Source organism: Polypterus senegalus, chromosome 14 (genome assembly GCF_016835505.1).
Source record: "Polypterus senegalus isolate Bchr_013 chromosome 14, ASM1683550v1, whole genome shotgun sequence".
NCBI lineage: Eukaryota > Metazoa > Chordata > Cladistia > Polypteriformes > Polypteridae > Polypterus > Polypterus senegalus.
This window is the reverse complement of record NC_053167.1, coordinates 24,366,895-24,391,618: the sequence shown is the minus strand read 5'-3', so window position 1 is coordinate 24,391,618 and position 24,724 is coordinate 24,366,895. Positions and strand designations below refer to the sequence as shown.

General features: G+C 37.3%; 1 protein-coding gene across 1 annotated transcript in view; it reads left to right on the top strand.

The window, feature by feature from the left end:
• Window positions 1–2,780: 2,780 nt before the first annotated feature.
• LOC120543496 (ubiquinol-cytochrome-c reductase complex assembly factor 1) overlaps window positions 2,781–24,724 on the top strand; it is a 54,411-nt gene continuing 32,467 nt past the window's right edge. Inside the window, exons 1-6 of the mRNA XM_039776571.1 lie at window positions 2,781–3,034; window positions 3,583–3,678; window positions 4,029–4,136; window positions 12,353–12,425; window positions 13,401–13,458; window positions 22,743–22,851. Coding sequence (XP_039632505.1) covers window positions 2,969–3,034; window positions 3,583–3,678; window positions 4,029–4,136; window positions 12,353–12,425; window positions 13,401–13,458; window positions 22,743–22,851 — 510 coding nt within the window. The 5' untranslated portion in view covers window positions 2,781–2,968. The remainder of the gene's footprint in view (window positions 3,035–3,582; window positions 3,679–4,028; window positions 4,137–12,352; window positions 12,426–13,400; window positions 13,459–22,742; window positions 22,852–24,724) is intronic.

Below are 24,724 nucleotides of genomic sequence, written 5' to 3'. Positions count from 1 at the left end.
GCCAAATTTCAGCCTTCTACCTACACAAGAAGTTGGAGAATTAGTGATGAGTGAGTGAGTGAGTAAGTCAGTCAGTCAGTGAGGACTTTGCCTTTTATTAGTATAGATGTCTTACACCTTACACTTCAAATTGTAACCTTAGATCTTTAAATGCTTAGAATTCCAAGAGCTAAACTTAAAAGAAGTGGTGAGGCGGCCTTCTGCTGTTATGCACCTAAAATCTGGAAAAACTTGCCAATAGGAATTCGACAGGCTAATAAAGTGGAGCACTTTAAAACACTGATTAAACAAAATACTTTGGCTTTTCTCATAGCTTCATCTTAGTTAAATCCTGATGGTCTGTATATTCAATTAATTATTATTAATCATGGTGGCTCCAAAATCCTTACTAACCCCTACTTTCTCTTCTGTTCTTTCTCCGGTTTTAGAGGGGACTGGGTGGTCTCATGGCCTGAAACCCCTACAGGTTTTATTTTTTTCTCCAGCCATCTGGAGTTTTTTTTTTTTTCTGTCCTCCCTGGCCATTGGACCTTACTTTTATTCTATGTTAATTAGTGTTCCCTAATTTTAATTATTTATTTTGTCTTTTCTCTCTTTCTTCATCCTGTAAAGCACTTTGAGCTTCATTGTTTGTATGAAAATGTGCTATATAAATAAATGTTGTTATTGTTGTTGTTGTTATTGTGTAGAAGAAGATGATGAAATGTTTCCATAGACACTAAGCATGGCTGAAGTGTTACTTTCTAGGTAGGGAATGATTTTCAAAATATAGAAATGTCCCCATTCCCTATGTAGATAGTGATTTACATCAGTGACATATCATCAGCCATTAAAATAAAAAAAAATATTATACTCAATTTGCCCAGACATGCAACAATCTTAATTAAGATGCTTGGAAAAAAAAACTTTAGGGCCATCTGGAGATGGCAGCCAGACTTCTCAATAGACCACACTCTGCTGCTCTAATTACAAGAAAAACTATACTGGCCATCACATATATGAACACTGGAGAAAATGTTTAAAGACCCCTGCAGGACAGATCATCCCATTGAACCCTCTGGTGAATTGAGCACTGCTCTGCAGGACAGGTGATTTTGTAACCTTTTAGTTAATTATTGTAAGAGATAATTTCAGGGCATTGTGTCCAGGGAAATTTTGATTAGCAAAGTTTAAATATGTCATACATTTTCCAAAGAAGAGAAAAAATCTTTAGACGAGATTAATGAGGTTAGCCTGCTATCATTATAGACATGCAATTATGCTAAAGAAAGGTTCTTTTTGAACTGAAATGGTTAGTCACCCTGCTTTAACTTTAATTAAATAACAACACATTGTTAGCAAATTTGACTAATCTAATCAAACAATTTATCATATGTATTGTTTTTTAGGGTGTCATTCAAGGCAGGTTTGATATTCTGAGTTGAAAGATATGTACTTGATGTCCAATGTTCAACTTACATAGTCACTGATTAAGAAATAAGTTAATTATTATTATTATTATTATTATTTTTTATTATTATTATTATTATTATTATTATTATTATTATTATTATTATTATTATCTGAGCATGTATGGGTTCCTAAGGTTCAAACCAACAATAGATGTGATGGCAGGATTGTCACTGTGCACTTTAACAAACACATTAACATTTAATGAGGCAATCTTAATTACTGACATTTGCCTGGTAGTCTGGAACAACTCCATATACTGTACATATACTAGCAGAAAATAGAAACTCCATACAGAGTTGTGCCTGGAACCATGGTTGGATCAGATGCAACAATGCATCTGTGCTATGTTGCCACACATGTACTACAAATACATACAGAAATACATTTTTGTTAGCTAATATACAAGGCTGTTTAAGTGGTTATATATGAGCATCCACGTTGTTGAAGCTGTCTTTGCCATATTGTGGACATTTTCCCCATTGGTACAGTGGAAAGTGGCAGTCTATGATTCATTCTGAATTGTTTCCATCTGTAGAACTTTATTTAGTGATCACGCATACCTTTAGGCACTTTTGGTACTTGACTCAAATACAAAGTTGAGTTTAGTTAGTGAAATCTTCCTTTAGATGCTGGGAATATGTCTGCTGAAATGCCACACCTTTAATGCAATGTGACGAAAGGGAAACAAGATAAGACTGGCCGATCCTTACCGTGGAAAGTGTATTTAACAACATTCCAGTACATCCTAATATGGTCATGTGTAAATTATATAATGCGTAAATGAGAGAGCGAGCAAAAGAGAGAGAGAGTAATGGACGTGCAGCAAGTGATGAATATAATAGTGTCAGTGGACCATCATAATTTATCCGTGCTGACAATTTGTACTTAGCCCTTCAGTCTCAGCATTTAGGAAAGCTGCACCCTTGATACATGCAGTTTCTAAAATTAGGGGTTTACCCCGATGTCACAACTGCACTTACTGATATATAATGCCTTTGGAATTTGTGTGTGTTTTGCGCTGGAGGCAGTTGCTTGAGGGAGCTCACGAAACGACCTTGATTCCCAGGTCAAAAGCCATGCATCATCACTGGAACACCCATCCGTCCATTTAATGTAATCAAGGTTGCAATTGGAACTGAAGTCAGTTTCACACCATACACGGTGGTATCTTTAAAACTGCAACTCGGTTAATGAAGTTCAAGAAAGTGTGCGCAAGGTTGCATTTCCAGTCTCTCATCAACCCTTTCTCTGCCGCGCTCAATATCCTTCTGTAGCCCCGCCTCTTGACATCAGCGGATCGCTCGCTTTGAGTCGCTGTTGCTACCCGGGCTGCTTTAGAGACGGTACTAAAGCTTAGCTTGACATTGCCAGGAGGCGAAGCGCGAGGGTGATGTGCTTATGTTTCATGAAGTGCGTTCGTTGAGAACTTTCATTTAGTCATTTCTAGTCTATCTGATCATCGTTTATAACGACGGGTCTCCCTGCAAGTCTGCACGTAGTGTGAAGAGTACGGAATATGTATCGGCACGCCTTGCAGCTGTCAGTACGGAGCGCCTCCACTCTGTCACTGGTAACCTCCCGGGTGAGCTATAGTTGCCCAAGTGTGTGAAAGCGGTGTATGTGTCTGTCACATTTGCAAAAATGCGTAACTTTCTTTAGGTCAGGATTTGTTTTCCTGGGAAGTGTCATTGTGTTAAAGGGCAGTGCACTAGCCTTTACTGTGTGCTTGTGAACACACACACACACACGTATAATATCAATATAATATATATAATATTACGTACGCACTTTCTGATGAAACCTCATATCTCTTTCCTTGAAGATGACTTGAGTTTGACATTTGAAATGATTCTGTCATAGCTTGCACCCAGACGCCACAATTAAATTATTTTAGTACGATTACTGTAATGGATATGTTAGTCTTGCAAGATTTCTAAAGTAAAGGATCATAAAATATTGTTTTAAAAATCTGAACAAAATATAATACGAAATTAGTTTATACTCTTAATGTTATGAAACATAAGACAAGATCAGTAAAACATGAAAAATCACATAACAGAACATTAAAAATAAAAATCCTTCAAACTGTGATATTTTAAATGGTTAAATAACAGCCCTCTCTTTTCACAGGTGCAAATTTCAGCGATGTGTCTTCACATTCTTCCAACCATTTGCAGTCCTACATTATCAGCATGTCAGTGCAGATCATTTCACATCACTAGCCAGGTAAGAAAGTAACCTTTCAGAACAGGTTTCTGATTTTTATATTTGCCTGCAGCTTAATAATCACACCTATTTTGTTTTAGCTTTACAGTACTTGAATTCATCCTTCAAATTTATCACATGGGTACTCACACAATGTATAGTTTTTGCACTGGCTGATTATTTTTAAATTGTTTTTGGTTAAAGGAGTAAGGCTTATGAGTGTTAGTGCACCTACAATATATATTTAATCAATCACTTAGCCAAGTAAATGCAATTTATTTGCATTGCTTAGAAGACCTTAAATCGAGTGAGAGTTTAATCCATCGTTTTTTATTTATTTAAATCGAACAATAAGTTTTTCTAATGTGCAGTGGTATACAACAAAAGAAACTCCAGCACCGAAAGAGGAGGATGTGGGAGCATTTACCAAGCTTATAGAAGCAATGGGATTCACAGGACCCCTGAAATACAACAAATGGGTAATAGTCCATATTTTATTCCTTTGTTTCAACTGTATCAAGTTTAATGAGTGTTTTCCTGTTTTGTTTCATTTTACTTTTGTTTTGTGGATTATGGGTATCTGTCTGCTAACCATGTTAACCTTTATTGATATTAGTTCCTGTTTTATCCTATAAATAATTTTTCTCATCAGTATTATGCAAATATAAAAGATTTTCATGGTTACTGGAAATGTTTTTTTCTGTAATGCTCAGATATCAAGTTTTCATAAACAGAATGCAAGAACAGTTGTGGGAACACAGTTAAAAAAATTCAGCTACTCGGTACATAAAACCTTCAGCTCTAAATCCGACTCTGACTCCGTCTCCTCAATTTCTGATACCAATTTTCAGGTCAGGGAACATGTATGGGAACCGCGCATTGCCTCACCCACTACATGACAAAAAAGCTTGGGATTCTAGTTGGCAACCCCTAGGCAGTCGTGTGGTCCAGTTCCACCCTCCAGAAATGACCATCTATCTGCAGCTGCCAAGTGTTACGTGGGTGTCTCCTTGGCCTGGTGCAACCACTCAGGTTCTCAACAATGAGGATCTTGCGAGCCGGATAACCCATAAGGAACTGCACCACATGGCTGTTGTGCTGTAACTGACGCTCCCTCACAATGCAGGTAACATCGGCATGTCGGGACTCCATGAGCAATCGCTCTTTCGACACAAAATCAAGCTAGTGGTACCTGAGGATTCTCTGAAGAGACACAGTACTGTAGTAGTCCAGTCTTCGTCTCATAACCATATAGCAAAACAAGAAGCAGCAGGACTTTAAAGGCTTGGACCTTTGTCCTTTTGCAGAGATACAGTTATATGAAAACTTTTGGCACCCCCCTCTCAGCCTGCATAATAATTTACTCTACTTTCAACAAAAAAGGTAACGGTGGTATGTCTTTAATTTCCTAGGAACATCGGAGTACTGGAGTGTTTTCCGAACAAAGATTTTTAGTGAAGCAGTATTTAGTTGTATGAAATTAAATCAAATGTGAAAAACTGGCTGTGCAAAAATTTGGGTACCCTTGTAATTTTGCTGATTTGAGTGCATGTAACTGCTCAATACTGATTACTTGCAACACAATATTACATTAGTTGGATTAGCTTGTTAAGCCTTGAACTTCATAGACAGGTGTGTCCAATCATGAGAAAAGGTATTTAAGGTGGCCAATGGCAAGTTCTGATTCCCTTTGACTCTTTTCTGAAGAGTGACAGCATGGGATCCTCAAAGCAACTCTCAAAAGATCTGAAAACAAAGATTCAGTATCATGGTTTAGGGGAAGGCTACAAAAAGCTATCTCAGAGTTTAAACTGTCAGTTTCAACTGTAAGGAATGTAATCAGGAAATGGAAGGCCACAGGCACAGTTGCTGTTAAACCCAGGTCTGGCAGGCCAAGAAAAATACAGGAGCGGCATATGCGGGGATTGTGAGAATGGTTACAGACAACCCACAGATCACCTCCAAAGACCTGCAAGAACATCTTGCTGCAGATGGTGTATCTGTACATCGTTATACAATTCAGCGCAATTTGCAAAGAACATCTGTATGGCAGGTTGATGAGAAAGAAGCCCTTTCTGCACTCACACCACAAACAGAGTTGCTTGTTGTATGCAAATACTCATTTAGACAATATTAATTTTGGAACAAAATGCTTTGGACTGATGAGACAAAAATTGAGTTATTTGGTCATAACAAAAAGCGCTTTGCATGGCAGAAGAAAAGCACCGCATTTCAAGAAAAACACCTGCTACCTACTGTCAAATTTGGTGGAGGTTCCATCATGCTGTGGGGCTGTGTGGCTAGTCCAGGGACTGGGGCCCTTGTTAAAGTTGAGGGTCAGATGAATTCAACCCAATATCAACAAATTCTTCAGAATAATGTTCAAGCATCAGTCACAAAGTTGAAACTACGCAGGGTATGGATATTCCAACAAGACAATGACCTAAAACACAGTTCGAAATCAACAAAGACATTCATGCAGAGGGAGAAGTACAATGTTCTGGACTAGCCGTCACAGTCCCCTGACTTGAATATCATCGCTAATCAATGGGATGATTTGAAGCAGGCTGTCCATGCTCTGCAGCCATCAAATTTAACTGAACTGGAGAGATTTGGTATTGAAGAATGGTCAAAAATACCTCCATCCAGAATCCAGACACTCATCAAAGGCTATAAGAGGTGGCTAGAGGCTGATATATTTGCAAAAGGAGGCTCAACTAAGTATTGATGTAATACCTCTTTTGGGGTGCCCAAATTTATGCACCTCTCTAGTTTTCTTATGATGCATATTGCATATTTTCTGTTAATCCAATAAACTTAATGTCACTGCTGCTGAAATACTACTGTTTCCATAAGGCATGTCATACATTAAAAGGAAGTTGCTACTTTGAAAGCTCAGCCAATGATAAACAAAATTCCAAAGAATTAAGAGGGGTTCCCAAACTTTTTCATAAGACTTATATGTATATGTGTGTGTGTATGTGTATGTGTATATATGTGTATATATATATATATATATATATATATATATATATATATATATATATATATATATATATACTATATACTAAAAAATACCGTGCTTTAGCGGAGAAGCAGTGTGTTAAAGAAATAATGAAAAGAAAAGGAAACATTTTGAAAATAATGTAACATGATTGTCAATGTAATTGTTTTGTCACTGTTGTGTGTGATGAGTGTTTCTGTCATATATATATATATATATATATATATATATATATACATACACATACAGTGGTGTGAAAAACTATTTGCCCCCTTCCTGTTTTCTTATTCTTTTGCTTGTTTGTCACACAAAATTTTTCTGATCATCAAACACATTTAACCATTAGTCAAATATAACACAAGTAAACACAAAATGCAGTTTTTAAATGATGGTTTTATTATTTAGGGAGAAAAAAAATCCAAACCTACATGGCCCTGTGTGAAAAAGTAATTCATTCCAGCAGACTTACAATACCATAAGATGTACAACAGATATTCAGCTAATACAAGGTGAGACACAAAAATAACCGGATTGGTAAAAAAAAAAAATATTTATTGATGAATTATAGCATTCTAAACATTGTCACCTTCTATATACTCCCTCTCTCGATCTCTACACTGCTCCATACATATCTTCCATTGATTGAAACAGTGCTGCAAGTCTTCTTGTTTGAGGTTCTTCAACAGGCTTGCTGTTTCTATCTTCACATTATCCGTTGAAGAAAAATGTTCCGTTCAGGTAACTTTTGATTTTTGGAAAGCAGTACAAATCACAGGGAGTTAAATCAGGTGAATAGGGAGGATGATCGAGGACAGGAATGTTTTTGTCAGTCAAAAACTGCATTATGGAAAAACCATTGTGCACGGGAGAATTGTCTTGTCTCCCTGTTCACTTTTTTCACCTGACATTGTCGTGGCAACTCGTGTACCGATTATTATGCAAGTACTGACTAAGCTATTCACAGGATATACCTAGCCGGTCTGCGGTTTGAGAGGGCATATACTAAGGTATATAGTTCTATGATTAAATCCAGCCGACCCCCAGATGGTTTTCCAGGAAAGCCCCAAGCCCAATTTTTGTGTCTCACCTCGTATGAGCATTTTGTGCAGTGATTGCAACTAATGATACTCTATTGTAAACGATGACACAGAAAAAGGAAAAGAGTTGGGGCAACACCATGACCCTGTATATTATAATGCAAAAAAAATAATAAAGGCTTTTCAGCAAATTAATGCCCCTTGGGACACAAGCCTTAGACTAGACTGACAAGATGATGACACTTCCTGTTAAGTACAGACCAGGTAGGAAGAGGCGGGTCCAGAGGGGTGGAGACCAGAAGTGATATCGGATGTGGTTGGGCTGTCCATCATCCAGTCTGTAGAGGGAGGAAGAGAAGAGGCATTAGTACACACCGTCACTTTGTGGATTGTCATTGAATTACTACCGCCAGAGTCTTTAAGCTGCATGTGTATGACATTGGGTTGGGCGGCCCAAACTGCAAGGTCGTTCCAGAGATTATAATATATATATATATATATATATATATATATATATATATATATATATATATACTTACTTAAAAGAATTAAAGGAACACTTTTAATCAGAGTATAGCATAAAGTCAATGAAACTTATGGGATATTAATCTGGTCAGTTAAGTAGCAGAGGGGTTGTTAATCAGTTTCAGCTGCTGTGGTGTTAATGAAATTAACAACAGATGCACTAGAGGGGCAACAATGAGATGACCCCCAAAACAGGAATGGTTTAACAGGTGGAGGCCACTGACATTTTTCCCTCCTCATCTTTTCTGACTGTTTCTTCACTAGTTTTGCATTTGGCTACAGTCAGTGTCACTACTGGTAGCATGAGGCGATACCTGGACCCTACAGAGGTTGCACAGGTAGTCCAACTTCTCCAGGATGGCACATCAATACGTGTCATTGCCAGAAGGTTTGCTGTGTCTCCCTGCACAGTCTCAAGGGCATGGAGGAGATTCTAGGAGACAAGCAGTTACTCTAGGAGAGCTGGAGAGGGCCATAGAAGGTCCATAACCCATCAGCAGGACCAGTATCTGCTCCTTTGGGCAAGGAGGAACAGGATGAGCACTGCCAGAGCCCTACAAAATGACCTCCAGCAGGCCACTGGTGTGAATGTCTCTGACCAAACAACCAGAAAGACTTCATGAGGGTGACCCAAGGGCCCCATGTCCTCTAATGGGCCCTGAGCTCACTGCCCAGCAGCATGCAGCTCGATTGGCATTCGCCATAGAATACCAGAATTGGCAGATGCACCACTGGTGCCCTGTGCTTTTTACAGATGAGAGCAGGTTCACCCTGCACACGTGACAGAAGTGAAAGGGTCTGGAGAAGCCATGGAGAACATTATGCTGCCTGTAACATCATTCAGCATGAGCAGTTTGGTGGTGGGTTAATGATTGTCTGGGGAGTCATATCCATGGAGGGTCACACAGACCGCTACAGGCTTGACAAAGGCACCTTGGCTGCCATTAGGTATCAGGATGAAATCCTTGGACCCATTGTCAGACCCTATGCTGGTACAGTGGCTCCTGGTGCACGACAATTCCTGGCCTCATGTGGTGAGAGTATGCAGGCAGTTCCTGGAGGATGAAGGAATTGATACCATTGACTGGCCATCACACTTTCCTGACCTAAATCCAATAGAACACCTCTGGGACATTATGTTTTGGTCCATCCAATGCCACCAGGTTGCACCTCAGACTGTCCAGGAGCTCAGTGATGCCCTGGTCCAGATCTGGGAGGAGATCCCCCACAACACCATCTGTCATCTCATTAGAAGCATGCACCGATGTTGTCAGGCATGTATACAAGAACACAGGGGCCATACAAAGTGCTGCATACAATTTTGAGTTGCTGCAATTAAATTTTGGCAAAATGGACTAGCCTGCCACATAATTTTTTCACTCTGATTTTTGGGGCGTCTTTGAATTCAGGGCTCTGTAGGTTGATCATTTTCATTTCCATCAAACGATGTGGCATCCTTTCATTCCTAACATATTACCCAGTCTATATCAGTATAGATATCCAGGAAGATTTCTTTTTCCCATTGAGATCTGATGTGTTTTCAAAGTGTTCCTTTAAATTTTTTTGATATATATATATATATATATATATATATATATATATATATATATATATATATATATATACATACATACATACATTGCTCACAAAAATTAAAGGAACACTTTTTTTATTGGGCCTGGCATGAAATCAATTAAACCTGTCTGATAATTTTCTGGTTGGTTAAGCAGCTGAGGTCATTGTTAATCACTTTCAGCTGTATTGGTGTTCATGGACTTAACGACAGGTGCACTAAAGTGGCAACAATTAGAAAACCCTCAAAACAGGACTGGTTTTACATGTGGAGGTCATTTCAAGTTTCTCCCTCTTGATCTTTTTGGCTGGTTTTCCACTCGTGCTAGTTTTGGCTTGAGTAATCATCTCTACTGGCAGTATGAGGCGATTCCTTAACCCTACAGAAGTTGCACAGGTTGTCCAACTTCTCCAGGATGGCACATCCACACGTGCTGCAGCAAGAAGGTTTAATGTGTCTCCCAGCACAATCTCCAGAACATGGAGGAGATTTCAGGAGACTGGCTGTTATTCTCGGAGAGCTGGACAGGGCCGTAGAAGGTCCTCAACCCATCAGCAGGACCGATACCTGCTCCTTTGTGCAAGGCGGAACAGGCTGAGCACTGCTCGTGCCCTACAGAATGACCTCCAGAGGGCCACTGGTGTGAATGTCTCTACCCAAACAATCAGGAACAGACTTCATGAAGATGGCCTGAGGGCCCGACGTCCTGTAGTGGGCCCTGTGCTCACTGCCCAGCACCGTGGAGCTCGACTGGCATTTGCTCAAGAACACCAGAATTGGCAAGTCCGCCACTGGCGCCTGTACTTTTACAGACGAGCAGGTTCACCCTGAGCAGCTGTGATAGACGTGAAAGAGTCTGGAGAAGACAAGGAGAACGATATGCTGCCTGCAACGCGTTCAACATGACAGGTTTGGTGGTGGGTCAGTGATGGTCTGGGGAGGCATATCCATGGAGGGACGCACAGACATCTACTGCGTAGGAAATGGTGCTCTGACTGCCATAAGGTATCGAGATGAAATCCTTGAACCCATTGTCAGACCCTACGCTGGTGCAGTAGGTCCTGGTTTCCTCCTAATGCACGACAATGCCCGCCTCATGTGGCAAGAGTATGCAGGCAGTACCTGGAGGATGAAGGAATTGAAACAATTGAATGGCCTTCACGATCCCCTGACTTAAACCCAATAGAACATCTGTGGGACATTATGTTTCGGTCCATTAGGGGCCGCCAGGTTGCTCCTCAGACTGTACAACAGCTCAGGGATGCCCTCATACAGATCTGGGAGGAAATGCCACAAGACACCATCCGTCGTCTCATTAGGAGCATGCCCGACGTTGTCAAGCATGCATACAAGCTCGTGGGGCCACACAAGATACTGAAAAGCATTTTGAGTAGCAGAAATTAAGTTTTTGAAAAATGGACTAGCCTGCCACATCTTCATTTCACTCTGATTTTAGGGTGTCTACACAATTGAGCCCTCTGTAGGCAGAAAACTTTTATTTCCATTAAAAGACTTGGCATCCTTTTGTTCCTAAGACATTGCCCTGTCGTTATTTGTATAGATATCCAACTTCATATTGAGATCTGATGTATCTAATGTGTTTCTTTAAAGTGTTCCTTTAATTTTTGTGAGCAGTGTATATATATATATATATATATATATATATATATATATATAGTAAAGGCCAGCCCTGACACAGACAGGCATAGGATGCAGGTTCAAAGCACACAAGAGTTTTTATTTTTCCATGTGGGAAACTCCACAAGTTAAACACAGTTCCCAAAAACACAAGCACTCCTCTACACAGTACTCTTCTTCTCTTTCTCTTTCTCCTCCAGGCAAGCTTCATCTCCCTCTCCCAGAGTAAGCACTACTGAACACCCCTGGAATTGCTCCAGGGGCTCCTTGACCTACTTACGGCAGCACTTTCAGAAGTGGAGGAAAAACCGGCCAAAAGGGCTCAGCAGCTATTGCAGCACACCCTGGTGCCACCCTCGGATCCCAACAGGGCTGTATCCAACTCCAACTTCCATGAAGCCCTGCGGGAGTCCGAGGTACCACTGCAACACAGCTAACATCAGCTAACACAGAATTCACACTTGGATAAAGTTTTGTAAATTTACTACACAATCCTGTGATGACCCATCACAAACATGTCCTTGACCAATGGTTTAAGAAATACTGCTCTAGTCTGTTGAAAGGGCCGGTTTGTCCCCCACAGAACCTGTCAGAAAGTGAAAGGTACCAAAATTCCTGGAAAGCTGGTACCATACTACTTTAAAAATTGTGTTTTTGTGTACTTTTTCATTATCAGCATACCATGCAACCCTAATGCAGCTCAAATGATGGTGAGTTTTTTTTTTCATGTTGCTTGAATTTCAAGGAAATTACATCTTCGTAGTATTTTCTTCTAATGTTATTAGCAAGGACATTTAAATGCATCGTATTCACCTTTTCCAGTAAAATGATATAAAGAAGTAAATTTCAGGACTGCTTGCTGCAAATCACATCCTGTCTTGAATCAGAAATTGTTTTTATTGTGAACTCTTTTCACAGAAAATCAAGATTGCTGCTTTACGAATGTATACTTGCTGTGTGGAGAAGATTAATTATGATGAATTTTTTGAAAGTAAGTGTGATTCTGTTTTGTGATTTACAAGTTGATTTTCCTTTTCTGTTTTTCATTGTCAATCAATTAATTTATTAGAAAAGTAATTCTAAATATTGCAAATTATAGCACAGTTGCAAGCAAACATTATATATTTGGCAAGTCTATGATGTAATGTTATCTATGATGCAATTATTTGTAATACTTTGTATTTCTATTGACTTTCTGTTTACATCGTAATACTCTTAATATATTATCATTGAAGTCTGTAAGAGAAAACTTTTAACTGTTAACAGAAACTTATCAGGCAGATTTGCCCAATATTGGATTAGTATCCAATTTATTCATCCATTACAAGTCTGATAGTTTTGTGAACACACTAGTGCATGTTTACTCTAATACTTTTTCTTCTTAAATTTAAATTCAAGTTTTATTAAATCTGGAAAATAATTTTGTGAAAAAAACCTGTTTGGATGCAAACTCATTGTGAGCCTCCAGTGCAGAAGATCTACTGTAGACCGTCCAAAAGACTTGGATTATGCATTAATTTAAAAAATTCTATTCTATGTAATTTTTTGTTTGGTGTGCATTGTGAACACTCAGTACAGCTGCTTAAAGTGTTTTCTCTCAGGCATCTCAGCACAGGTCTTACATTTTCCCAATGAGCAAATAGCAAGATAAAAGCAAATAATTTACAGTATATAATAATGAAGCTGTTTCAGTCAGTTCATAGCAAATACCATTTTGTATACTCTACATATTAACCCATGTGTATACTGTAATAACTGAGAATAGCTATTACAATGTGGAATTGTTTTGTCTATTTTTCATAAGAAAAAATATTTTAACTAGGATTTTACATAATTACATTACAGTCATATCTTGATGAAAAACTTTAATAAAGACCTGCTTTTGTGGTTTAAATGTACCTGATGTAAGTTGCTGAATATTAGAGGCATTAGTCTGATGTTTTATTACATTTCCTCCTTTATATAGGGTGCTCTCTTCCAGATACACTAAACTCCTGGTTCTTAGTAGCACAACTACATGTCTGGTGAGTGTTGTCCTGATCTGTTTTTGAGGTTTATTGGCTGAAGAAGTGCTATGTTGTTCAACACTACTGCACCTAATGATGACACCTCACTAAATGGTTCATATTTCATTTGATTTTCTTTCTTGATACTGTAAAAAAATAAAACTATTCATGTCTGCTTATTGGAAGGACATTACTTAGTCCTATCCCACAATTGGATCAAAATGGATGATCTTGTATTGATTTTGACTCTTATGTACAAATTAGACATTTTCATGGCACAGGCACTTTGCCAGGGCAACTTGCATAAATCAAGCTAACTGCATGTCTTTCTGTATATACTGTATTTCCAACAACTGAAACAAACAGCATCCCAATGAAGATCAAGGAGCAGGGTTCAAATGCTGTGAAGGAGCCTCTGTACTTACTGTATTTACTAAATTTTGTAAATCAACTGTTAATTGATAAGAAATTGTACATAGAAATATAGAAAAGTGTGTGTTCCATAGCCATGCCTTTGACTGTGATACTTCAGAGAAAGTACTGTCAACTTTCTCTGTCACCAGTTAATGACTTGCAAACCCCACAAAAACAATCATTAGATGCGGGATTCAAACCAAGGTTACTGGATCCTTAAGGCAGGTGTAAATTGCACACTTAAATACTAAATAAATAAATTAAATTAAAATTTTAACTTAAGCAATTTAATTTTTATTGCATTTAAATGCAAATCCCTTCAAATAGAATCACATTCAAGGTAGGGCATACTAGGTGTTGCATAAATAAGTACTGTATTTTATTACTATAAAATTTTTGTCATGGTAAAATACTGGGAAAACTCTGAGGGTTGCATAAGTAGCTGAAAATCCACTCCAAATATTCACTATTAATAATAAAATTAATAAATATATTAAATTAGTATACACTAAAAAGAGTATTCTTCATAGGGTATAAGTAGAAGGCTTTTGCTATAAATATATCTACACAACAAAGATAAACTAGAAAACTCAAAAAGGTACATCTCTTGATTAATGACATTTGTGTACATTTGTAGTTTTTTTGGAATTTGTGATGTATTTCTTAAAGAGTATTGATTTTAACTCCAGGATCTTGTAGCAATTTTATAAATACTATTATTCTGATTTCAATCAAAGGCCCACATAAGAAATTGTACATAGAAATGTGGAAATGTGTGTGTTCCTAGCCATGCCTTTGACTGTGATACTTCAGAGAAAGTACTGTCAACTTTCTCTGTCAACAGTTAATGACTTGCAAACTCCACAAAAACAATCATTAGATGCGGCATATTTTGTATCTAGATATAACTCAGCCAAACTTCATTTACACTGGTTCTTGTACAAATTTCGTGTCACCTTTCAGACACAAAATTCAAATCAAATGATGCAAACTGTATGAACAGAAAACACTTTTGCATTTATACTTAGGCCCAATTTTGTCAATATTGGTTTCTGACCATTTATGAATGTGTTCTGAGTGATCTGATCTCGCAAGTGAATTTACACTTGATTTTTTAAAATAATCAAGTGCTATCTGATTTAACCACTGAAAATGTAAGTTAATGCCAGTCATAAAGAAGGCAACAATATGCAAGTGTCTAAGCCTTGAAAGAGTATTAATTTGTCATGAGACACACTCATGCAAACACTGCCTAACAAGCATGTCTTTAGGGTATGGAATGAAACTTCTATGCAGAGAGAGAGAGAGAGAGAGACGAAATGTAACTGTGCCAAATTGCCCACTCAAATATAGTTGTATATATTTAAATCTATACTAATAAAAGGCAAAGCCCTCACTGACTGACTGCCTCACTCACTCATCACTAATTCTCCAACTTCCCGTGTAGGTAGATGGCTGAAATTTGGTAGGCTCATTCCTTACAGCTTACTTCCAAAAGTTTCATTTCGAAATTCTACACGTAACGGTCATAACTGGAACCTACTTTTGTCCATATACTGTATATGGCCATAGCCTGGAGGTCAGTCACCGTGTGAGGCGGAGTTGTGTCCCAAGTCATCACGTCTCCCACATAATTGAGTGCCTACCGATATAAGGTAAATATTCGTGGGTGAAGGACTGTGCTTAGCATATTCATAAGTGCAGCTACTGCAGAAATCGGCACACCTCCCACATAATTGACTGCCTGCCTGCAAGCAAGAGTGAGAGAGAGCGAGAGAGCGCGACACACACACACACACACACAGGCAGCGCGACAGAGAGACAGATGTACACACACAGTCAGCGCGAACACACACACACACACAGGCAGCGCGAGAGAGAGAGCACGACACACACACAGAGGCAGAGCGAGAGATGGACGCAGACACACAGGCAGCACGAGAGAGAGCTGGACACATTAAGGTAGGAAGGCAGTTAAAGAATGCACTGGTCTTTTATTGGCTAATTCAAAGGATTACAATAAGCAAGCTTTCGTGGCAACTCAGGCCCCTTCTTCAGGCAAGATGTAATACAGAAACTGGAGTTCCCTGTGTTTATATACACTCTAGAACAAGAAGCAGCATTGGTAAATCTTTAAATGAGAAATCTTAAATGTAAAAAATTAATAGATTCATTAAGGCTAGGGTTATCTTTGAAAATTCTATAAGTCCTGTTAGGACTGCAGGCACAGTATTTTGTGGGTCTGATATATACAGTACCATATCATCTGCATATAGAAAAATTTTCTGTTCAAGTCCTTTTCTGATAATTCCCTTTATCTTGTAAGCATTTCGACAGTGAACTGCCAGTGGCTCAATGGCGATTGCAAAAAGTAGTGGTGACAAGGGGGCATCCTTGTCTGGTACCACGTTCTAGTTTAAAGTAGTCTGAATTCATGTTAATACAAACTGATGCACAAATGTTCGGGCCAAACCCAAAATTCTCTAATGTAGTGAAAAGGTAGTTCCATTCAATCATATCAAATGCTTTTTCTGCATCCAACGATAATATCATCTCTGGGTTGTTTCACTTTGTGGGTGAATATATTACATTAAACAGGTGTCGAAGATTGGAGGCTAAGTGTCAGCGTTTAATAAATCCAGTTTGATCTTGTGATATTACCGAAGGCAGCACTTTCTCCATCCTTCTAGCTAGGACTTTGGAGAGTATCTTAACATCATTATTCAGAAGTGAAATTGGTCTGTGTGATGCACATTGTAATAAGTCCTTATTTTGTTTAGGAAAGACAGTGATTAATGCTTGGCAAAAAGTTTGAGATAGACTTTGAGTGTCTCTAGCTTCTGTAAATGTTGCTAATAATAGGGGAGTTAGCTGAGTGGAGAATTTCTTATAAAATTCGACAGGGTAGCCATCAGGGCCTGCTGCTTTCCCACTCTGAAGTGACTTTATAGCATCTCTTATAATTCAGATAGCTCCAAAGGTTTGTCCAATTCAACTGCACTAAGAGTGTCTATTTGTGGTTTCTGTAATGCATCCAGAAATACATTATATTGTGTGTTGTCTTCTTTAAACTCAGTAGAATATAAGGATTTATAGTAGTCTCTAAATGTATGCATTATATTTTTATGGTCAATGATTTTGTCTCTGTTCATGTTGGTGATTGCTGGGATTGCATAGCAAACTTCTTGTGTGTGTATTTGTTGAGCTAAGAGCTTGTTAGCTTTATCTCTGTGTTCATAGTAAAGATGTCTTGATTTTAAAATGAGTTGTTCAGTTTCTTTAGTTAAGAAGTTGAGCTCTGAATGCAGAGCCTGCCTTTTCCTATGAAGCGCCTCACTTGGACACCTGGCATGTTCTTGATCTATTCTAGTAATTTCGCTGGTTAGCTCTGATACCTTCTTGGTTTCCAATTTATTTCTGTGGGAAAGATACTCTGAGGATGTATATCTCTAGAAAAAAAAGCTGATTTGTTTTGATATAAATTCTGTACAGTTTTCGTCTGCTAATAAAAGTGGGTTAAGATGCCATCTGCAAGATGAGTATGTGGGGCATAATGATTTTAGCTCCAAGATCAGAGGGGCATGGTCAGAAATAACAATAGTGTTGTACTTGCAAGATTTAATCGTAGGCAAGAAATTATTATCTATAAAGAAATAACCAGTTCTTGAGTAGCAATAATGCACTGTTGAGTAACATTGGGAATGGGTGTAAATACATTTTTCATGAATTCCCTATCGTCTACGGTTGGTGCATAAACATTTATCAAAATCACTTTACAGTTAAATAAATTGCCCGTGACAATCACATATCTCCCTTCAGGATCAGATACTACATCTGATACCACAAATGAGACTGTTCTATGTATAAGAATTCCCTCACCTCTAGTTTTCTTTGTAAAGCTGGAATGAAACATTTGGCCAGTCCAGTCTTTTTGCAGCCGGAACTGATCCTTGCTTAATAAGTAGGTCATCTGTAAAAATACTATCTTAGTGTTTAAACCTGTACGGTAAGAGAATACTTTCTTTCTCTTTAATTCGTGAATCAGGCCTTTAACATTCCAGCTCACAAAGTTAACTGTCCCATCATGGAGACATTGGTTCTGATTTTTTTATGTCATTTTGTAGTCTTAACTGGAAGTGAGACGGTTTTGACCTTACTTTCCAATTTTCCCAGGAGTTCTTGCCATGCGGCCTATTGTTACATTGGTAATTATAATTATTAGGATTTAAAGGATAGATTAGATATAGCTTGCTGTTTTTCTCTACCACAAATTTAGACATATTAAATCTAATCAAAATAACGTTGGTTAGGGAGAAAAGAAGTTCACCAATATTTAATTATATAATCCACTCTTAAGTCATCATTTTGAAAGCTATAGCACAGATGTAATGCAATCAAAATGTTTACCAAATTGGAAAAATTGATGAAGAGTTTAAGAAAGATTTTTATATGTCCCGCTTTGAATATGAAACCTAATTATTAGATGAAAATAAACACAAGCTTTAATATAGATAGACAGATAGATAGATACTTTATTAATCCCAAGGGGAAATTCACATACTCCAGCAGCAGCACACTGATAAAAAAACAATATTAAAGAGTGATAAAGATGCAGGTAAAAAAATATATATTACTTTAAATAGTAGTCAGTATGAAATCCGGAATTATATGTAAAATTCTTCCCAGCAATAGTCATACAAGTTTTATTTATTTAGGCTTTAATTGCAAACTAGATAGCATAAGGCTATAGATAGGTAAAAGCTAGTTTTAATTGAATAACAGAAATAGAAAAATATGCCACTGATATTTTAAAAATAAACTAATAACCTGTCCCTTAGAAATGTTTCTTAGAAGTGCCTTTTCTTAAAATTGTATTAATAAATCATTTCTGACCATCACTGAGCTTCACTTGCTTATTTCAGATACACTCTTTTTTTCCTCAGATAACTAAGATAACTTAACAGCTATAGCTTTAACTCATGGTGCTAACAGCATTGTAATGTATACTGTCAATTTCTAACCCATGTTAAAATCTGCATGTTTTGGGGGTGATGTAAAGATAGTGGTTTTATTTGGTGTATGATATAATGCCTGGTTTCTAATTATGCTTCAGTGGGGTAAATTTGTTTTTTGTAAATTCACATATTGATTTTGTATTAGGTTCTGCCAGAAATATTGCAATCTTTGTATTGCTGTTTCTTATAAAATGAGCTTTGTTTTCCTAGCGCATGTTGCATTCTATAAAGAGGAATACTTATGAGAAGAACTTGCCCGAGTTTGACAGATTTACCTTAAACTTGATGGGGCCATTCTAGCGTAGTCAAGCAGATGCTGTTCAGTAACTACATGCAATATCTGGTTGCAAATATTGTTAAATTTTGTGTAATAAGTTATTTAATCCAAGGTTGCTACTACTGGTTTGCTCAAGGCATTGAATCTTGTGTGATGTTCTTTGATAAAAATATTTGATACTTGTTTCATTTGTTATATATCTACTTAATGCTCATTTGATCTGGTGAAATCATTTGGTTGACTATTATGTAACCTCATATAAAAACATCATGTAAAGAAAAATTAGGGAAAATCAATTAGGGCAAATCGTTATAACATCACTGGTGTTAAAGCAAATGATATGAACAAAGTACGGGATGTATATCTTTGTTATTTAAAGTTTTATCCACTTAAGGTGGGTTAGGAGTTAAACCAGATTTTTATTTTACAAGGTTTTTTCTTATTTTTCTCCAAAGACAATGATGGCTAGGCTTGGGTAAAAATATTGATTTTCCAATTAATCATTATTTTTCATTTAAAGATTCAATATTGGTTCTTAAAGTCTCAGGATTGATCCTCCTGCTCAATTATTACTGTATACTGTATGTAGATTTTTGCTTATCTTCCTTTTTGGCATCTGATCCAGTAGATGTCACTAATGTTCCTGTCAAGACTCTATTTGTAAAAAGCACTTTACTTCATCACATAGAATGAGAAGGGTCCGATTTAGGTGATAAAATTGATTCTTCTCTGTTATTTGTTTTGTCCTATCTCTCTGATCTTTTACACTTGCATGTTCCTACCCGCAAAATGGGATCATCTGAAGTCAGTCCTCCACTTACGATTCAAAAAACTAGGAAGAGCACAATGGGCAAAATAGGCTTCTGTGTCTCAGCTCCAACCTTGTAGAATGCTTTTCATCAGAAGCTTAGAGAAGTCAAGTCAATACCAGTCTTTAAAAATAGACTTTTAAACTTACCTACTGTATTTTAACTATTTTTGCTGTGCTTTGAAACCATGTCCTTGGACAATGAAGGGCATGTTATAAATAAAATCCGTATCATTACATTTAAAAACATAGACCAACAGTCAAAATTTAAGCCTTTTAGCTAGTCATATTTGAGATCATTTTAGTCTCTGATGCCTCAAAGTTATTTGCAATAGATATATCCAGTATAATTTTAAATTTTCTAAAAGCATTTCAATTTACTGTATTTCTTACTTAGAACTAAATTCTGCCAAAAAATGCCTTACTTTTAGTGATGTCCACCACATAAATCACTGTGTGCTTGCTGTAATTTCAAAGTTATTTAGATTATTTGTGAATTTCGTCATTGAGAAGATACTCGGCACCTGGTGATGTCTATGAATCGTAGATTTCAAGCAGTCTTTAATATACTTATCATTGCCTAATATACCTATATAATCTTTACTATACGTACTGTACCATTGCTATGTCCCAAACATTATTGTGGACCATGCATACAAAATGTTGCAATTTCTACATGATGTGACCAAAATGTATGCAAATACCATTAAATTAAAGTCTGCAGTGTACACTTTAAACACATCTGAATTGTTTAATTTGCAGTTCTAAACTGTGGATGAGACAGGTAAATCAAGGAAAAATATGTGTTTGTCCTAAACATTATGGAGGGCACTGCATTTTAATAGGTGATAGTCTTTTCATTTCATGGGCAGAATAGCAATTAACCTACTGGTTAAAAAATTAAACAGTGTAAGAAAGTAGTAAACCAAACCTTAGATATGTTCAAATTAAAACTGTTTCATTGAACAAAACATTTTGTTGATATGTAGCAGGCTTCAGAATCTGTTGGGAGAATGTCATTGCAAAATCCATTCCCTTCAGACTGGAATTCTATTATCTTTTGCAAAGCAAAAAAAAGAAAAAAAATCTTAACCTATTAGCACTCTGACTTATATACTGTATACTGTAAATACGTACTTGAATACTTAATATGTATTCTTAGCATTTTTAAAATGTGTGTGTGGTAAAGTGAGGTCCACGGCTGTTTGGCAGTTTAAATAAATAATCGCTGCATTCATGTCTTCTTGTGGGGGGTGTAGTGTGGCGATAGCAGTTCCCATATGCGATGTGGGCATCCTTGACCTTTGGGCTCCCAACCCTTACTGTAGCCATGGGGTGGGGCGGCAGGGACCTGGACCTGTGAAAGGTCAGCTGCGTTTTTCAGTAAAATGACTCCTCTGCTGCAGGGCCCGAATGGGATTAGCAGGGGAACCGCCAGTGAGAAAGAAGGCACTGGGCTTTTTAGTAAAGACAGTTTCCTGCCAGTTGATTTTAACCTTGTTTTAATGGATTTATTTATGTGATCATTTTAACCTCCACACTTTTTGTGGATTATTTATTGAAAGTTTTTTTGAGAACTGCACTTTAGGACAATTGTTTTGTGAATCTTTTTAATAAAAGCACTTGCACTTTTCACTGTCCCTTTGCTTCATGTGTGTTTGTCCTCATCTGCCAAGCTCATCTTGGTTACAGTACTGACAGTGTCAGGTTCAAGAGGTTTCTATAATAGAAAAGGGAACCAGGAGCCGACTCGCACCATTATAATGTGACTAGAATGAGGGTACTTTTTAACAAATTCATTTGACTGCATGACAAGATGGTGTGCCTCATAACATTAGCTATTAAGTGAAATGTATGTTTGCTAGGTTTACTGGTGATGAGAAGGAAGTATTACTCTCACAGCTGAGAGAGTGGCAGAGTGATGGCTCTGAGGTTAAGGATCTGCGCCAGCAATTGGAAGGTTGCCAGTTTGAATCCCGTAAACTCCAGAAGTGACTATACTGCTTTTGGCTCTTGAGCAAGGCCCTTAACCTTCAATTGCTTCATCCTGGGTATAACGTTAAACTGCATCCAGCCTGGCAAGCAGGTCCTCAAACTTACAGGTAAAACTTGGGGTTTAGTGGCAGGATTGGCACTCCAGCCACCACAAAAAAAAGAAACTCACACTTTTCCAGTGTGGTGCTGAGGTGTCACTCAGGTCCCAATCCAGGTGGTTTGTCATGTGGTGGGAACAGCATTGTGCTACTAGAGCATACTCCCAACCTCTCTGAGAGATGCAGTTTATCTGTAATGGTTTGTTTTAGAGACAAACCGCTTCAACTTGTAATTTAATTATATTTTTAATTCATTAGTGTTGTAAATGTGGAAAATGCCAAAGACACAGTCCAGTTTGTGTATGTCATGTTTTTCATTATTTTTCCCTGTAATGCCCCAGTTGTGCATTTAGATTATAAACATCACCTTTAAAAATGATCTCATCATGCAACAAATACAACAGATTTCTGTTTCAAACTCTGTTGTGCATAACAATTTTGAAAGTTGTTTTGAAAGTATTAAAAAAGCTGTGGTCGTCATTAGTAGTTTTGCTTGTAATAAAAATCACAGTACATGTATATAATATAATTGTTGAGGATAAAAAAAACCCTTAATTGTATTGACTGTTTAGGAAAAATGAACAAAAACAGCACGTGCATAATTATGTCAAATACGGTGTACGGAGACTACTATTGAGATGCTTTAAATTGTGATTGACACTTTTTATCCCTATTCTTGTCTTGTTTTCTCCAAGGATGTGTCTAGTCCGAATGAAGCAGGAGGGTCGAGCAGGAAAGTACATGTGCCGGTACATTGTACATTCCATGTGGGAGGATGTACATCAGCGTGGTAAAGTCCTTGGGGTGAGTACTAGCTTTCAAAAGAAAATATTAAAATGCATGCATCTTGTTTCATTCAGATCTTTTTCTTTAAACAAAGGTAACATTTATTACTCCTCTTATATAAAGGTTTGTTTTTAATAATCTTCATAGCCCTGCTATCTGATACTTACTTTAAAGTTGTAGTAGATTCAAGGACTTGTAATTTGCCTGCCTTCATCACAATAGAAAGGTACAGAATATCAAATAGCCCTGTTATGCAATATAAAAGTGAAATAAAGAGAATAACTTTAAACTATTTATTTATTTTAGCCTGAGATGCAGAGATTGCTTGTCTTATTATAATGCAAGAGCTGGGAATTTTCACTATCATTTAACCCATTGCATTTAACATAAGTCTAGTCAAAAATCAATTAACTACAATGCCATGCTAAGGGTGTGTGTTCGGACATATGTTAACTTGTGGCCTTACTTCTGTGTTCTGGCAGTTTCATTTTAATTTGTATTTAACAAGCAGTAATAGAATTTGAAGTTCACGGCTAACAACACTGAAACTAAGGCTAAACTCTTTTTTTACATTATTGGCAGCAAATCTTTCTAATAGTCTTCTTACATATTCTGCAGAGTAAAGATCTGAAAATTGACACAGCTGCAAAAACAAAGCAGAGAGCCTATGGCCTCAGCAATTTCATGTAGTTACCCAGCTCCCCTTCCTAACCACCCAGATTCAGATGTTGAAAACATTTACCTTGCTTTTTTGGCAGTGTTATCTTTTTAGGTAGAGAAGGTGTGGTAATTTAGGAGTAAATACTTACAGTGCTATTTTAGGGATGTCTCATTTCTTAGGTTCTTTTATTTTGAAGTATATGACAAGGCTTTTACACCCTTATACAGTTTTGACATTTTGTAATTAGAGAGTATTATACAGAATATACTAAAATAACAGTTTATATCAAAGGTCTATGATAAACTTTTCATCTTATCAACTTGAAGAAAAAATTGAATATATATATATAAAAATAAGAATCCACCTTGCATACATCGTTTAGATTTTTTATAGCAAACACAAGCAGTGATGGTATCAGTTGACTTAAAAATGCTTTTTAATTTAATTTGCAACAGTACTTAGTAAAGATTTGAATGTTTTTTAAACCATCAACCAATTCAGGTGCTGTTAAATAGTTGTCTAATGAATGTTCTTGTCTTTGCACCCTTGGCAATAAGGATTGGCCCGGTATTCCCTACAAAAGCAAATTCCTGAAAAACAATGAATAATAAATGTTCTGGTATGTTAATAGTAGGGATTCACTACTAAACAGATTGTTAAAAAAAGAAAAAAAAATGAAAAACTGAAAAAAGTGAATTTAATCTACAAATGCATAAATGTCTGATAAATCAAACTCTGGTGCCAAATCTTTTTATGTTATATTGTTGAAGTAAGTTTCCAAAATTACCATTACTCATAAGTTAATGGGGCAGCACAGTGGTGCAATTGTAGTGGTGCTGCCTCAAAGTAAGGAGACTAGTTTCCTCCCACAGTCCAAAGTCATGCAGGTTAGCTGTAAATGGTGACCCTAAATTTGCCCTAGTGTGGGTTTAATATGTTTGTGTGTGTGTGTCTGTGTGTTCACCCAGCAACCGACTGGCACCCGTTTGAGGGTTAGTTCCTGCATTGTGGCCTGTGTTAGCTGGGATAGACTCCAGAAACCTCTGCAACCCTGGTCTGGATGAAGCAGGTTAGAAAATGACATGATGTTGACATAAGTGAATGGAGAATAAAGAATCAGAAAAAAATTCTACCTAACCCTGTCAAGTAGATGATATATCATTTCTGGAGTCTAATAAAAGTTAGAACAGGCCATCCCTGACAATTACTGATAAGGGGGCATTGGGCATT